Raw genomic sequence first — 18,370 nt, 5'->3', positions numbered from 1 at the left:
ACAGCTCCTCTGATGCTCCTCCACTGAAGGGGAACATTAGAGTGCAGGCTTCAAAGAGTTTAGCTGGCTCCTCAAGATGCGTTTTCTCAGGCTGACTTTCAGGTAAAAAAGTCTTCACACCTGCAAAGCTTGAGTCACTGTTGAATATACACAAAGTAACAAACCATCAAGCAAACACAAGCTTAGCATGCTGAATGCCCGCAGAAACAGCTGTAAATGTCACAGGATGTGTAAAAGTCTTCAGGTTCTGTCTATCCCAGAGTCCCCAAAGGAACCCTGCCAGCGCTCAGAGAGAGCAGGGGACACCTCTCAGAGTTGCTCTTGTGCCTATGTTTTCCAGTTTGGGGGAAAACCTGCTTTGGTCTTTTGCAGTACTGTCTCCCTTGCATAAACCCAGTGATGAGATACTCCCTGCAACACAGCATCACCAGAGACGGTACAAGAATTGTGCTTTGCCCTTGGATGCAAAGGTGGTCATGCTGAGACTCACGCTGACTGCCCTTAACAGCTTCCATGCTGCCTATAGAAAAAAAATTTAGGCTGGTTGCTAAAGAGGTTGTTCATTGAAGCAAGAAATGAAAACACAGCACAGGTACGTTGCAAGACTGTTCACAGAAAAGTGCTTCTTGTTAGATCTACTTCAGCTGATTGTTATACTAAATAAACCCAAAAAAAATCCACACTATTTATGCTATCCTGACAATATTTAACATGGTGGGGTATCAGATGTCAGCTACTGGTGTGGTAACACATTGCTAATACTAATGGCTCTGAAATGGTTCTAAGAGCCGTTGCAAGCTTTCTCAGGAAATCCCGACTCTCTGCCAACTTGCTGGCTGTTATTTCCTTTTTCAGTTCACCTTGTGTTGACTCTAATGATGCCAATGGTGTGTTAGTGCGTGGGTGTGCACAAAAATGCATTTCTGGTATGTAACATAAAAGCATCCTCTAGCAGGTCTGGAAATATAGAGCTGAAAGTCTCTACACATATTCAGACTTTATGTTACAGAAAATGCCTAGGACAGACTAGCTTCATTAGCACAAACAGCAAAACTTGCTTTTCTCTCTTTAATGGATTTTAAAAATTATTTTAAATTTCAATACAGGTTGTCAAAGCATGCACAGTTAATTTCCCACATCATCTTTTCATTTTCTGATATCTGTGGCTCAACAACTGTGCCTGTGTGCCACATTTTGCCATATTTGCCTCCCACCCAAGTGGTGGGACAGAAAATTTAAGTGAAATATTCCCATTTCACCCCCATACACTACCAGCTCTTTTCTTATTAATATCTTGCTTCAAGGCTTGGACCATGACTTCACTGGATTTTGCAGGACAATATTGCAGGGAGGGCTAAAGCCTCTAAGTATACTTTTTCCTTTGCTCAAAACTTCTCCAAGCGTGTTGCACAGTGTACATGCGGGCCGAAGTACCACGTGAGGCCCTTGAAAATAACCTGCTGCACACAGCAGGGTCCACAGCTCCCTTCTGTGTTGCGCAGAGCTAACCACACGGTACTCAAACAAATCATAACAGCCAAAAGTAACCTAAGGAGAACATTTTTCACCACAAATATTAATGAAGTTGTCACTTACAAGTTCTTCACATCAATGATTCCTCGAAAGGCCTTTCTAGGGATTCCTTTTATCTGGTTTTCACTCAAGTCTCTGAAAAAGGGAAGAGAAAAAAACACATGCCATATTAACAAAGAGAACACATTTCTCGAATCTACTTGAGATAATGGAACATAAACATGCTTGGAAAAGTAGGTGTTTCTGAATTTGTTACACCACACGATGTTTTCAATTTTCTTTATCTCCTCTAGAGGTCTGTGGCATGAGCTGAAATGACTTTCCAATGAAAACTACCAGAATTCATGATACAAATGACAGAGCTTCCAGCAAACATCACTCATATGTGGTCATGACACTGTCACAATGCCTTGATTCGCTGTCAGAGTACCTGCAGCCAACTCTTATGCCTTGAAATTGCAACCCTGTAGTGTAAACGCAATTTTCTCACAATGCTCCTGTTTGCTTACTGACTGCAAAAATACTTGGCTATCCCTGCTCAGATGACAGCCCCTAATTTGAAATTAATATTCAGGAAAAACTTAACAATCTTTCTTTTGTGAGTTTTGTAAATTTACAGTGAAAAGATCTTGATCCATTGCATTAAAAAAACCCACTACCTTATGTATCAATGAGAACAACAGAATTTTTAACCTTGTTTAAAAAAACAAATGACAGCAATTCAAAGTGTCTTTCTAGTACTGAAAACATTACAAAATGTTTCAATTTAAATTATTATGTCTGCATTGTGAGTGCAGGTAGCACAACGAGCACTGCAGGTTACTGTTTTCTGTTACACAACCTGCATTCAGTTGCTTTTTCCTTTGATGCATATAAACATTTCCACTGGAATTTTCCAAGTTTGCAATCCCCTACCAGTGCCAATGGCGCAGGAAGGAGGACATCAGGAATGGGAGGGAAACAGACACAAAATCAGAAAGTTGGGACGTTTTCAGGCTAAGGAAAAGCAGCATTCACAATGATTGCTTTTGCTGGTGCTCTGTCAGCATGGAAAAGAGAGAGTGACTTTCTAGTTTAGGGTACAAAGCGGAGGGAAGAGAGAAATGTAAGAAGATGAAAGGAAGGCAGAAGAGTGGGAAAGAAAAATGGAAGAAATAAGCAAACAGAGGAAATGGAAGGCAGAGCGATGTCAGGAGAAAAGGACAAAGAAAGGTGATACCATGGCACAGGCTGTTACACAAGTGCATCATTTGGTGTGACTATGTCCTTATGTTATACAAGCCCAAGACTTTGCCCCGTTTTCAGAAAGAAACTCTGGCTTTCTAATGATTATTAAGATGGAATGGCAGTCATCTGTACTCACCACCAGATACTCTTTTCTGTAAGTACATTTTGTGTTGCAGCAAGCCTCCTTTCTAGTCTCCACCAAATCGGCTTTATCAAATGAGAGGCCAGAAATCAGAGCCTGTCACAAAAGCCCACATTGACATTGCGGGTCAAGACGTGTCACGCAGGGCTTTCTTCTGCTTTCCATCAGGCAGATAGAAAAAAAAGGGGACTATGTCCTTGTCATGAGTCTAATTCAATTTATACCAGTCATGCAGTCTACACCAAATTCTCAAAGTAGCCACAATTGTCCATTCAGACTATCACAAACAAAAATGTGCTGCTGGATACAAGTCTCTTTTTCAAGCCAGATTAAAATTCTTTGTGACCTTCACAATTTGTTTAACACTGATCCACACCCTGACCCTTCCTTCACCTCCCCTTTCTTTTGCCAGCAACAAAATATTAGTTCTTTAAAGACAGACCTTCAACCCAGACAAATGATCAGGCAACCTGAACAGAGAGGAGTCAAAAGTAAAGTGTATTTCAGACCTACAAGAAGGAAGGCTTGTGCTGAAGACCGATTTAATGACAGTGAGTCACTTAGGTGCGACAGCGAGGCACAGCAAAGCTACAGCCAATGGTAAAAGTGTGACAAAATTGTTCAGGAAAGCAAAAATTAGTAAGATCTGAAAGCAAGAGACACAACACAGAACAAAAAGGGCTTGAAAAAGTAGAATTGTGTGATCAAACCACACTAAACCCACCAACACCTCAAGTTGCATTCGTCTGGCATTTCATTGTGCATTATTTCAAGCCAGATTTAAAAATATATTAGGTTTTCAAGTCTTTTTTTTCTAATATTATAGTGGTCTAAAATTTGTGGCTAATTTATATTTTTGCATTCTGCTTTGTCTTTATGCTCAGCTCTCACTTGCAGTCAGGCAAAACCAGGGGACTGTAGGAAATTAATCCATTTTCTATGACAATCTTCTTGTAAATTGTATTAATTTTATTTTCTATTTAGGCATTCTCCTCTAGCTAACAATACTGCCTCTCTAAATCTCTAAGATCATGGACTGATTTCATAAATATCTCTAGTGGTCTGAAGAACTGACAGCCTGCATGGCATTAGTGACGCAGCATGGAAGAAAGTTCACAACTGCATGCTTCATCGTCCGCAACTGCCTTCTCACAATTCTAATCACCCCTTTTTGAGACAGTTAGGAATAGTGTTCATCTCTGCTTCCTAACACTGTGCCAAACTTTTGCTAAGCATCTTTCAAAAGCAAGCAAATACCAACCAGGCTCAGCGCATGCACTTCACAAAATTCGCTCTAAGGGAGCAGGCGGCTGTAAAAAACATAGTTTATCTCAAAGTTTCAGCTTTTCATTCCCTACTTCTCATAACAGACATAATGGGAAACTCTCACCGACGGTATGTGAAATAAATATCAGTTATTAATAGTAACTGCAGAAAACCAGATAAATGAATGTGAGGCCAAAACAAAACCCTAAAAAAAAAGACAAAAAAAGAACTGAGGTATTCTTTTGCGGTAGAAAACATAAACAATGAATCTGGAGAAAAATAAATGATGATTACTAATACATTTCCTATTTCTTACACAATGGTTTCAAACCATCTATTTCTGTAATGGAAGACAAGTCCATCCATGACGGATCCTAGAGGATCCTGGAGGAAATCTGAAAAATTCCAGCTTTAGAGAAACATACCTTTCAAAAAACTCTCACCCTAACAGACAATGTTAGAGAGCTGACCAAAAGCACTTGACCTAAGGACAAACTAAAATGTGCCAGGACATCAGCAGCACCCTCCTTCACAAAGGTTCCTCTGTACAGAAAGCAGCAAGCCCAACAACGGAAACATCTTCATGTGCATCCTGATAAATTAGACATGTTGAGCTAAATGAATGTTTTGGATTATTCTTCCTGTTATTTTGATAAATACAGGCAAGTTTCATCCAGTCCAACCTGCCACACAGCTTTCAAGCAGTGCAAATGGCACAGAGATTCTGCAGCCAGCTGCTGCCTAGATTAAGTGCAGTCTCCTTTTGGAAGGGTCCCCCTGCCTCCTTCATACAGGGGTCCTGTCCGATGGAAACACACTTGAGAAGGCCTTGGCAGCAGATCACAGAGGAACCAACTAGGAGAAAAGCACAGCAGGCGACGATACTGGATACGTTCAACCAACAGCTTCCACAACCAGCAGAGTGCGGTGAACACCCCTAAGGAAAAAGCACTCTCATTTCAGAGATGGGCAACCAGAACCACAGAGATGTTAAAGGACTTTGACTTATAGTTTGCATAGACCAGAGACACAGGAGCTAACAAAACCCAGCAGCTGTGGCTCACGTGCCCTCACAGCACAGGAGACCACCCATTAGTCTAACCCAGACTCAAACAAGAGCTGGCACAAGTCAATAGATTTTTTTAGGTTTTATTTTAATTTAACTAAAATGCTTTGGACACAGATTAACTCCCTCTGCAAGTATGTTTTTTTCCTGATCTTCAAATGTGAATTGCAAAAGCCTTACTGATAAAAGGATTGGAAAGGAAAAAAAAATTCCACCCAAAACTGCTGACATTTTCTAAGTGCCTCTGTAGGCTTTGCTACAACGCTTGGTTTTAGCTTCCTGCCTTGACACTGGTTATTACATCCCAAGAGAAATTTAAACTGTCTAAAATAGCAATAAAAGACATTAAGACTCTCTTTTTTTTTTTTCTTAAATTTGCCAGAGACAGAGCATAAATCAGTTAATTGGAACACAGACCATATGAACATTCATAAAATAAGAGTCTTCCCTTGAACTATAGATCTAAAACATCAAAAAGGGTACTTTAATACTACTTGCAAAGTTATAGTGGTACTGAAAATGTGTTACATGAGAACCAAAAAATCAACACCGATAGCATTATGTTTAGGTCGTCTCCCTTTTCAAAAACAAACAAAAAAACAACAAAAACACCCTTTGAGCATTTACCAATTATTTTGCAGATCTTTTTTGGCATACAGATTTTAAAATTTAAAAAGACTATTTTTAAAAAAAGAACTGCCTGAAAAGTAGCTTGATTAAGAAGTATTTATTGTGGTTTTATCATGTGTCCCACTCAAATGGGCTAAATGAAAGATCACCATTCAGTGATATCCAATAAAGAACTAGATGTGCCTTTAATGTCTAAAGGTTTAATGCGAAGACTTAAAGAAGTAGTCATCAAGAGGAAATGATTCACAGCCAAGCAGGTATCTTTCCCAGGATGTTATTGTATGTTGACCCCATCATATAACAGTAAACTCAGAGTTAACGATTAACACATGGAAACGAGGTTCAGCTAAAAAGAAGGAAAGATCCAGAATAACGAACCTGATTCCTTCAAGTATCTTCTTATCCACAACTCAATTGCTTCTTGGAATAAGAAAGGAGAGCTCACACACAACTCTCTTTGTAGAGGCCGAGACAAAACGTAAGACAAACGCTGGCTGATTCAACTCTATAGGGGGCTTGAGAGTGCAAAATAACCTGTTGCTTCCCATCATCTCTTCCTGACACAATAATATTGGAAAGTTTATGTTGTTTAGTTTTATTTTGCAAAGCAAGCAATGGAAAGGTATGAATACAGATTTTAAGGAAGTGTCAGCTGCCACCAATGCTAAGAAATAGATAATTTGCCCACTAGCTTCGCTCCAGCTACAGAATTTGCAGCTGAGAAAAAATAAAATTTGTTAATCCATGTTGGTAGCTTCTTTACATTCTTTTACCAAATAGGATTTCTGTGTTAAAAACATTTCAGTCTTATGCCTTTACCAAAACAAAATAAAATAAAATAAAAAAACTGTGGTTTTGTGCATTAAAGTTTAGCGACTATTCTTCAACCCAACCTTTCTTTACAACTGGACTAACACCAAGCTGAACTACTCTGCAAAAGGTCACGTACTTAACACAACCTCGTTACTGCAATTTGTCTCATTAGAATTACTTTTAATTTGTACAGCATGTTACACATAAACTCTATCCTACACCATTTTACTGAATTAAATAACACAATTAAGGAGTTAAAGAGTAACAGATGGGGAAAATTAGAGAGTATAATCCAAAGAGGTAGGTATCTCTAAGTAACACATAATAAAAGATAAGCAAGTCAGTGAAGTGAGGAATGATACAAGTCAGCTTTTCCGTAGAGCAAGAGCTGGATGGAAGATGACTTCTAGAGAGAGTGAAGAGAGAGGGCAAAGGGACCAATGCTTACTAAGGAAAGAGTTTGCAAGACAAATGGGGTAACATACAAGGAGACAGAAAGATAAAGAAAATCCATAGGGAAAAAAAGAACTTCACTCAGTCATAACTGTAACAATTCCAGCACAGAATATTCACAGTGTTTTAACTAAAAGCTTGACATTGCCAAGGAAGCTTTGCTGTCTCACAGAGTTTCTATTACAATCCACCACACCCTGCAATGCCTCAAACCCTGTTTAACCTCAAGCATGGCATAACGAGCATCAGAAAACCAGCAGCAGAATGGCTGCAGCACAGATTCCCTTCTAACTGCTACCGTTTCTTCTTCCCCATCAATACAATGCCCCTTTCAAACAAGTGAGCAATATTATAGTTAACCTGGTCACATCCTCCTATGCAGTTCCAGCCACTTATTCTCAGTGCGGAAGGATGCAGATCTGTCTCCTCTGCAATAAGCACACTTGCAAAGGCTGTTGTGCCTTAAAAGTGTGTTAAGAAGCCTGAGCCAAGAGAGTGATCACCACGCTTGAGGTATGCAAGAAATGGATCCTAATTACATGCGTGGTAAATGTACCCGGAGGTATAAGTGCCAGTGTGCACAAGCTCAAGGATGCAGATGTTGTAATCAGATCAAAACAGACTCTGTAAATACATTCAACCACGTTTTTTTTTAAATGTCTTTGTATCACATTAAGCTGGTGTTTCATTCACAGTAAAGAACAGAAAAAAATTTTTCCTGCTCTGCCAAAATTGCATTGCAGTTTCTTAATGGTTAAAAATAATATTTAACACTTTCAACAGCCAAATACTATGCTTATCTAGGAGCTATTGTTGTAGTATTTCCAAAACTGTTCAATAGTAGGGTTTTTCCTGGATTAACAAATAACTGAGTTAGCTGTTGAGGGCAATTCAGTAACTTTCAGCCTTGTAAATATGCAAGATTTATTCAAGATATTTATCATCTTCCAGGTGGGAAAGACATTGACCATATCAGCTCACTACACTAGTAATAAGAACAAGCTGTGAAAAGTCTGACACTCACATCAGCAACTGTATATTCAGGAGGGGCCTTACACACTCAGTGGAGCAACGGCTTCTACCTTGCCCTATGTTCAGTGTAAAAAGATGGTATTTACCATAAAGTAGCAGTTACAGCTCTCTGTCTAAAAGGAAAATGGATAAGTCTTGTTGCCAATGGGCTACAAGGCAAGAACAACAGTATTGTATAGTATTTACTCTGGGTAAACTTGGCATCGCTGCTGATTTTCTAAAGGAAAAAAAATTCTTCCTGCTACTACTGCAATAAAAGTATAGATGTTGACAGCATCCGAGGTCTGCAAAAAAAGAGCAAGTCCTACAGATGTTTTGTACCCTGAACAATGCAAGGTGATTGTGTTTTTGCTAAATATAATACAGCTGGCTCTTAATTCACATTCTGGGAAGCCATTGAGAAACTCTGTCTAGTTTCATCTTGTTTGTTTTAAGGGAGGGAATTTAGCTCAAAAATTCCAATTAAACCAGTCCTCACTGCCTTCACACAGTCACGCACTACTGCCCAAGTACTACTGCCAGGCTTCCAGAAGATAAATGCCACCATTTCTTTGTTGATCTGGTGATAGAGGCTAACTCTGTACTTCAACATTCACTCAAAACTTCACGTAGTCGAATTAACCCATGTTCACATACTCATTCTGAAGAACAAGATGCTGAACAGAGGCTGCACTTAGAAGACTGGGAATGGGAAGGCTGTTCACTAAGCAATCAAGGAGGAAAAAGATCTCAGCAGCAGATAATTATTTTAGCATCATCTTCCGCCTTCTCCAAGGCCAAATTAAAACCCATCTTATAATACAGACCCTTCAAGAGATCTGACCTGCATGGACTCTTGACAGATTCACGACTTCTGTCCTGACACAACTACAGGGACCACTCAGCACATGGTGAAGTCTTTCTAAATGTTTAAAAGAACAGAGGATACACATTTTCGCATGCTTCATAAGAGGTTTTTGAAAATTTCTTAGTCACTTCGAACAAACAAAGAAAAAATCCCACTCCGTTTCACTAAATTAGACACAGTGCTACAACATTTGGCTGTCAAAGCACCCAACACAAAACTAGAAAAAAATTAACTCTACTAGAGTATCTCTTATAAGATTAGTAAATATTTTTATAATATTTTAAATGAACTGTAAAAATAATCTATGTGTCAATGCCCAATTAAAGGCAACATTTGTCTTTATGACTTTTACAATTATTCCTGCCTCCTCCTGCCATTTCCAAAATGCCGAGCAAATACTGATTAGACAGCCTTTAGGAGACTCTTATTTTAAAACCACCCATCTTGCAACAGATCAGAGTTTTCATTTTAGAAAGCAGCATCTGTTTTGTCTTTCGGAACATACACACAAAAATTACATTTTACCTCAATGTCTTTATACTCAACTTTGGACATGTCCAGGAGCAGGAAGTGCAAAGTAAGTGACAGTAGACTCAGAGGAAACACTTGAAGAGAAGCACCCCTCTAGAAATACAATAAAGCTTCTGACTAATAAATTACAATAAAGCTTCTTTATTAGTAGTATTTAATGTAGGTCTTCAGTACTTTACAAAATGGTATCAATATAATTAATCTTTCTCTTTTATACAGGAGACGATGAGACACAGCGAGAGGCAGTATGTGACTAGAGCAAGGTACTCTAGCAGGGTGCAGGAAGAGACAAAAAAACCCACCTTGAAAATCACATACATTAGGTATTCCATTTTATGCAATTTACACACTAAGTCTTACCACATGTGGTGAGACTGGCCTGCCAGCAGAGAAACAGCATGCACAATTCTGACAATTTATTGGAGAGATTCATTTGGATAGGAAAAAAATCTCTTTTACTGTGGAATGATCCAGAACTACTCTAAAATACATTTGCAACTGGATCACTGACAAAACAAAGTGATCCCAATATGATGTTGATCCTACACGACACCAAATTCTACCAATACATTTCTATTAGACTGTTCACTGACCAAGTGAGAATACAACACAGCAGCACTACAATGATTTAGTTGGAACAACATACACCTCAAAGAGGTAGGAGCAAAGCACTGACATCAGTAGAAAGAAATTAATCTCCTAGTGATTTTTCCGTTTTTATAAATATTTGCTTGCTACTAAAACAATGAGTATTCAAAAAGCTCTCTCGCTGCTTATTAATGTCAATACTTTCTAAAGTGGAAATTCAGCTATATGGAGGGTCCTTTATTTTAAGCTAATTTTTAAAAAAAACCCCAAACAACACGTTTTATACTGTTGATCTGTTGCGTGTTTTATACTTTGGTCTGTTGAGCTGTACTGGAAAGAAATTCTATGCATTTGCAAATTCTAAAAATCAGAAGGCAATATTACCCTCTTCTGATCTCCACGGACCAAAAATGAATCCCCGTTTAAACCCAGTCTGATCACTTAGCAAAAAGATATTTTGCAGTTTATTGGTTATATCTTTTTTAAAATACGGCGAGTTTTTATGGCGAGTAGAGATAAATATGTGAAACCATAAAGTCTGAAACATGAGCTAATAAACTGCACTGTCACTGCATAACTGATCAACATCTGGAGGAAAACTCACTCAACGATCTTTCTTGACCTAATTTTACCTTTGTTAATGATGAGTGTTTTCAAAGTAAAGAATTTTTTGCACTTTACTGATATATTCAGAAGAATACCTCTCTGACCAGTTATATTTTGGTGCACCTAACCATCACACAGTAGAATGAAAACAATGGCCATAACAGTATTTATTTAATTCACACTGTGATCCTGTACTTTACCTATGAAAATAGACTATTTTCCTAGGAGTAAGTATCAATTGCATGTATAAAAACCTAGGCTTTGTTTTTCATGAAGTTTTCCTGAAAGAGGCCAATTATTTAATTTGTTTTCATGATCACTGTAGGCATTTCTTTGGCTATATGAAGTAATAAAAATTATACAGAATCCATGGATAGTAAAAACAACTACAGTGACATTCCATTTATTCTAGTGAGGCAGAAATGAATTGCAAATTATTTGAATGCACTGCAGTGAGAAAAACAACATTCTGGTTATATATAAGCCTGGTAACCAAGAGGCTATTACTCTGTTGTAAAAAGTGTACCAGTGTAAGAGGGGCACACTATTGCTTTAGCTATTATAAAAGTTTTAAAAATAAATTGTAATATTGGTCTATTACAGTGATATTCAGCAGTCTGTATTCCATTAACAGGTACTGACGCCCTAGACGAATGACGGAGAGTTTTATGAATCTGTCCCTTCTTTTTCATACTATTTTAGCTTCTATTTTTCTTCCACAACTTCACCTTTATATCTTTCCTGCTGTGAATTGTTTAGTCCCTGAAAGCCCCTGTGAAACACTGCAGATGTAAGAAGATACAGTTCAGACTGGTTTTTAGCCTTAGTTCACTTTTTCTATGTGGATATGACATCTAGATTTATTAAACCAAGATGTAATACCACGAAGTGGTTAACTCTACTGGGGATATTCATCCAAGTTGCAACTGTTTAAGTAATACTAGCTTCTCCTTTTTACAGTAGGCTCCACGAACCCACAAGCTATTCAATTATTTCAAAGCAGGTCCACCCTTACCATTACAGCTGAACGATAGATACCTACAAACCTCATTCTGCTACCTTATCCACACACAGAAGAAAAGATTCACTGAAGCATAACCAAATTAATTTCTTTTTTTCAATGACTATCCAGGCAGGCAAAGCACCTTCAGGCATCCCACTCCATGCACAGAAAGTTTATCAATCAAATAGTGCTACGCTTTAGAAAAAGGCATCTAAATAGAAGATAGGTGTTTTAAATACAGAAAATAAAAATACAGTATACTAGTAGAACAAACATGATAACATAACGTAGACTTAAACCTAAGCTAACACGCACACAAAATGATAAATTCCCCAAAAACCGAAGTTAAACTTGTAATCATGTCACTGAGCCTATTAGTGTTTTGTTATTTCAATGCATTTGTAGTTCACCTACCAAGGTGCTAAAACTTTATTGAAGACTAAGCTAAATTGAAGACAATTCACAAGACTTAAGAGCCTCCCTAGGACTTCATTGCTACTTACAAACAAGCCTGGCCTGAATAAGTTACAAGCTGAGTTAAGTTCCCCGAAGCCAACCAAATATCGCGTTATGAAAACCTCCAGATCCTACTTGAAACCAAACTCAGTTTTTACTCCCAAACACCCGAAATACTCATAGGGAGATGTTGTCACGTGTGAATGGTTTACAGAAAGATTCTCGCAAAGATGCCTGTGGCACATTTTGCGCTTTATTCCTGCAGAAGACAAGGAAACAAGGGCACTACTCCGACTCATCATCAAATGCCTTGCTTCAGCGATCTGCACAAGGATTTATTTGCATAAAGCCACTTCCAAAAATGAACTCGGCTTTCCTCTCGCTGTCAAGCATGTTGCTGAATTTTAGATTGACAATGTCAGCTCAGAAAATTAAATTAAATGTAAAAAAGCTGACAGCTGACCGGGGAGACGGAGGAGGGCCTCCTGCACAACAGATTCCAAAGGGAAGCAGCAAGAAGTCTACGCATTGCTGTTTCATCATTGAAGAACTCTCAAATCAAAGAATATCAAATTCCACAGTGATCTGATTTCATCACTGCTGGGAAGGATGATGACTTTAGAGGAAGTCCACTACAGCTATGCAAGTGTGCAGAGAAAACTATGCCTGACAGCAACACTTGGCTTTCAATTATGCCAAACTTAAAAGTTTCTTCAATTTATTAATCCTCTGTTCAACTACTTTAGCAAGCTTTTGAAAAAACAATCAGCTAAGGGCTACCACGTTTATGTAGCACTAAGTACAAAATGATTCCCAGAAAAGCTTTTGATGGTAAAAGATGCTTCGCTTGACTTTCAAAATACAGCCTGGCACTTGGAAAAAATTACCTTCCAACGCAAAGGTAGAGAGAACTCGCGTCACCCACAGTGGAAGCCTCTGCATTTGCAACTTTAGATGACGTATTACATTCAAATCGTTATTACAAGACAAACAATGCAAGCGATGACAGTAGCTCACAGCCCCGCCAACCCCCTGCACTGACCTGACTAAGCTTCTGACTGGGAAATTGGCATCCTGAATTATTATTCTTTTTTAAATAAAATCAATGCACACTACCAAAGGGGGTGGTGTGTGTAACAACTCAGAAGTAAACTGATTGTCCAATAACACCAAAACGAAACACAGCCATTTCTAGTGAAATGAACAAGGAGGCACATTGTATTGCAAATTGTTTGTTCTACACACAATTTAAAGACTATGATTTTGCCTTAAATCTTACATTTGATACTGTAAAATTTAAAACCTTCTCATATGACACAAATAGCTCTATCTTATCAAAAAACCAAATTTAACTTCCTTTTAAAACTTTGAAAGTTTACGTTCTGATATTATTTATTCACATCATTACTTCCAGATGTATATACAGAAAACCAACAATCAAGAGGCAGAAACTAAGAGTCAGTCAAAAAAATACAACAATTTCTGCATTGCAGTTCCATACACAAAGGGTTTTGTTTGGTTCCAGAAAGTAATTTATAGTGGAATCTGCTTTTATCCCAGCTCAGATGCAATCACTTGCCCTTTCTTTGAACAGTCAATTTCTGGAAAGACAACTCTAAATACTGGGGAACTATGTCTAACCCAGAAAGTGGTTTTCTAACTAAACCTATCCCACCCTGTTAAATTTATATGATTATGCTATAGATTATACACAACTATAACACATATGGTTCCAATGTTGTTTCTAGCTTGCACTCTTTGTTCAGTCTTTCTAAATCATAGAACATAAGAATGATATAAAAGAAGAAAGGCAAAACAAATAGTAAATGGTAGGGTTGGGATGCATTACCAACACTTTACCAAAGACAGTAATACAGCAGAAATATAGTTTTACATTCATTAAATATTCTGAATTTTCAGATGTAACATACGTGCTTTCATTAGTAATACTAGACAAGAACCAAAGTATACGTCTCCATATATGAAGCATATTTGGAAATACTAAACACACCAAACATATATGTCATCTTCAGAAGGCTCTATATTAATACAAAAATAGAAACAAACCCACGTATTTTCAGTAAATGCTGAAATGTTGATATTAGCTACTATAAGACAAAATTCACTGTAAGACAGAGGAGACTATTCCTTCAGTTTTTCCACTGAGCCTGGTAATTAGAAATATTTTAACCAGGTCAAAATCATGCATCACTGGAAAATATCAGCACCATTTCCCCGCAATGGCCCAGAACCACTTCTACTGATTATTGTTTTAATAAGTTCTATACGTTAACCCATATGCTACCTCCCTGTGGGTTTACATGATGATTTTGTTCAGTCCGGATGGTAGACAGCATCTCTCACAGAGAAGTCAGCAAAGAACGGGCTTATTGAAATCTTCCAGAAACTGACCCCAGGTTACGGTCATGACACATTCGATAATCACTGCACACTCTGCAATAACTACTGTTCAGCCCAGCACATCTGAGTGGTTAAAAATGAGGAGGCCCAAATGAAAACGCTCTAATTCCCTCAGTTTTAACTCATCGCCTTCAAACCAACCCTGAGAAGTGCAAGATGAGGGCAGGAAGGAGCCTGGTGCTGGCCAGCAAAGCTTGTGGGCAGAAGCACTCCACTCTCCACCTTCATTGAGGGCTTTGGCACACAACCGAATGCCACGGTGCCTCTGGCTAAATAGATGGTAATGTATTTACACAGAACAAGTTCTAAACTGACTGAATAACCTATTAATATTGAATTAATATTTTCTTTTCCTTGCACGCAGCTCCTTCAGTTATCAAAGTCAGGCATTCTTTTAAAGCTCCAGTATAATTTACAGAAACATTTTTCACGTCATTGTATTGAACCAGAGCCTTAAAATGTAGATAAACAGTAAAGTGGTATCGGTGGATTGCAATGGTACCTGAGGGAACTTGCTTCCTTCAAAGGCCATCTGCATGTTATAGCAATAACATCAGTGCCACAGGGACAGTGGAATTTGTCTTTTCAGAGCAAAAGAATGATGTGAATTCGTGACTGAGACTTATAATCACATTTCTAACAGGGGCAGGTTTCCATAGTGGTCAGAAATGACCCACTCGTAGAAATCTCTCTCCCGACTCTGTCTGAGAGAGTTTCATCAGAGGCAGCATGGCCCGTGTGCCCCACCCCTTGCCCCTGCACCCATGGGGGCAGCTGAAGGCCCTGCTGCTGGAAACGGTTGAAGAACACTTGTCCTTTGGGCTGAAAACAGGCAATATTTGAAAGGTAGAATTTATAGAATTTTAGAATTTATTTAGGTTATTTTCTTCAAAACCAAATTAGGTGGCCCTTCACTATCACTGATAAACCCTTACTTGGCAAGTTTCCCATGCACGCTCCTCCTCTGACAAGGCTGGAATAGGAAAATATCTACTTGACTGTCTCCAGTCCCAACACAAAAGAAGGGATTTCCAATGTGTTTGTAGGAATGAAGTGGGTAGTCACAGAAGCCAAACCGATCCAAGGTTTTTTGTTCGTTTGTTTTTCTTTAACTTGATAAGAAAATCCTGCACAGGACACTAAGGAGCTTTCTCTGCCCTGGGAATTTCTGTGCATCTGAGACTTCCACACTGCAAGCATCTTTGCTAAGACAACATAAAATTTCAGAGCACATAGTTAATGTTCAAATGGCAGAATATATTGATTCTCTGCCCATCCCCTAGTAACTTAAGTTTACCCAGAAGACTATTTTATTTAATTAACTTGGTGCTTTATTAATATAAATATTCCACTATTGATCATAAGAGAAGCTGACGCATGTTTGAGTCAGGCATACATCAGATCCATTTAATGGAGCTCCACTTAGAAGAGTAGTTGGCTCTAAATCAAGGTAAATGGTAGCAAGTGCTCCTTTGGGATGACAGGGCTTAGCTAAATCTATAACGTTTTTACGGAGCTAGTTTTTTTAAAAGCAGAAAGCATATGGAAATTAGATATGAAAATGGTCTCTCCTTGCACATATCAATTAAGCATGTCAATACCTTAATTAAATTGCTCAACTTAATGAGATTTATACCAATGAATATGTTTTATAGTTATAATAGCTTTTTTGGCTACTGTTCAAGATGTCAAATAAATTGTGAAAAGAGGATTAAAAAAGTAGTAATTGACATTCTGAACTGAAGCCAGTATTTTTTTCTCTCATTTTTTCCCTTCATTCATGTGATTTTGGAGAACATATAAATAAAGTAATGAACCCTGTAATAGCTTTGCTTTTAAAAAAGTCTGTCTTTTCCAGTTCTAATCCTTCTTATCAAATTCTCCGTCTAAGTAGCACACCATTTGAATTAAGAAGCACTTCAACCTAAATTATTAGAGGTGTTTTTCCCCTTTGAGGCTCACTTTTGTGCCTTTCCTTCAAGTAAAAAGGAAAGAAAACTTTTCTTTCCGGGCATGCAGTTACTATAAAGACCTCTGTATCAGACTATGTTAAGCATAATGCCTCGAGGTGCGTGGACCTTACCCCACCAGCAATGGGGACTTCTACTCCCATCCTGGACCTGCTTCAATTTTGTATCCACCATCTCTGGCCAAACATAACCACCCAAAATCTAGACCATACCTGAAGAAGTTTGGCAAAAGTGTCAGAAAACATATTTGAGAGAAGCTCTTCCAGTCTTTTGGTGCTTCACAGTGCTCTACGTTGGTATTGCAAGCATCATTAAAATGAATTTAAGAAAAAATAAAATACCAGTCCACTACTATTAAAACATATCTCAAAAAAACGCCAAACATACTTAGTTTGTAACTGCCACCCCAGGTCTCGCTGGCCTCACTAGCTTCCCAGTGAAAGACAAATCTAAGTAGCATTGATCAAAAACACCTCCTGTATTTGAAACTCTAGAATAATGAATCCCAGTTTTGCAGGTTGCCAGCTCAGAAGTACAAAAATACACAACACAACCTTAGAAAGATGCAGAACCAATGTCTCTTGCAAGCCCAAGGATGCACAATTCTCACCTAGGGTTTAAAGAAAAGTGCTGGATTCTACCTATCCTGACGTAATTCCTCGCTCTGTCCTAAATATACTTTTACAACCTATAGGAAGTCATCGTCTGTCTCAGTGACTCAGTTCTCTAGTGTATGTCAAGGGACACGTGCCTTTATAGGTGAGAAGTACCTAACCCACATGTAAAAACGCATACGTATTCTCAAGTGAGAAGTGTTACGAAAGCACCTTCCCTGTAATTGCCAGCAGACCTCCCCCCGAGCAGGACTGCAGGTGACCAGACAACACAAAAGCACCTTTTCCTGTGCCAAAAACAGATTAAGGAAAAAGTTCTGTTCACGTGTGATTCTCTCTATCATTGCCTAGTAACAAATACAGAAAAACTGAAGATAACAAAAATCATCCCAGGAAAGCTTCACATACAAAAAAAATCTAAGTAAAATAAGAACATTTATTATTCCTTCATCTTTTCCTTCAGCTGAACGATTTACTGAATTTTACTAGAAAAATAACATCCAGCTCAAACCTTTGCATAATTTAAATTTCAGGTTTCTACATATTACACTTCAGTTGCGAGACTTTGCCAGTAAATATTTCAAGAAAGTATTTATTTTACAGTCATTCTATTATCTGTATTGTGCATTGTAAAAACCCTTACTAAACTATAATTAAAAGCCAAGTATGACTTGACAATGGTCATTCAGAACTAAGAAATGTAGCAGCTATATGCTTTTCATGTCAATCAACATCTTCTGGTCAACTTCCCCAGACTATCCCCACTCCAAAGCTACCAATAGTGTTTTAAATGATACACTTGAACAGCAGTGAGAGACAGGCATTACAAGTGCTTTGACTTTATTTCTTATCCTTATTAAATGTTTCTCCGTAATGCCAATCTAATTTTTCTCCTTTGTCAAACCATTAAATTGATTTCTTCAGCTGAATTCCATGGCAGCATCTTCTGTGACAGTGAAGGATAAACTCCTTGGTATATACCAGTTTGTTAGATTAAAAAATCCTAAGAATGATGACTGAAATGTCAGGAAAGAGCAGCAATAATTTATAGAAGCCTCATCCTACCTTTCTCCACTACTCTTACAAATGTTGAAGATTTAAACTGATTTTCTGTTGGTTAACAGAAGCAGAATTTGCTGTCTTTATAGCAACATTTCTTATATACTGAAGTA

At 38.1% G+C, this 18,370-nt stretch overlaps 1 protein-coding gene across 1 annotated transcript in view; it reads right to left on the bottom strand.

Moving 5' to 3' along the window:
- The window catches only part of SLIT3 (slit guidance ligand 3), a 522,490-nt gene that overhangs the window by 252,097 nt on the left and 252,023 nt on the right, over positions 1–18,370 (bottom strand). The window contains exon 5 of the mRNA XM_074604436.1: positions 1,597–1,668. Within this exon, the coding sequence (XP_074460537.1) occupies positions 1,597–1,668 (72 nt within the window). The remainder of the gene's footprint in view (positions 1–1,596; positions 1,669–18,370) is intronic.

This window comes from Larus michahellis, chromosome 11, assembly GCF_964199755.1.
Source record: "Larus michahellis chromosome 11, bLarMic1.1, whole genome shotgun sequence".
NCBI classification, from domain to species: domain Eukaryota; kingdom Metazoa; phylum Chordata; class Aves; order Charadriiformes; family Laridae; genus Larus; species Larus michahellis.
The sequence above is the reverse complement of the archived record's forward strand: the minus strand, read 5'-3'. Positions and strand labels throughout refer to the sequence as shown.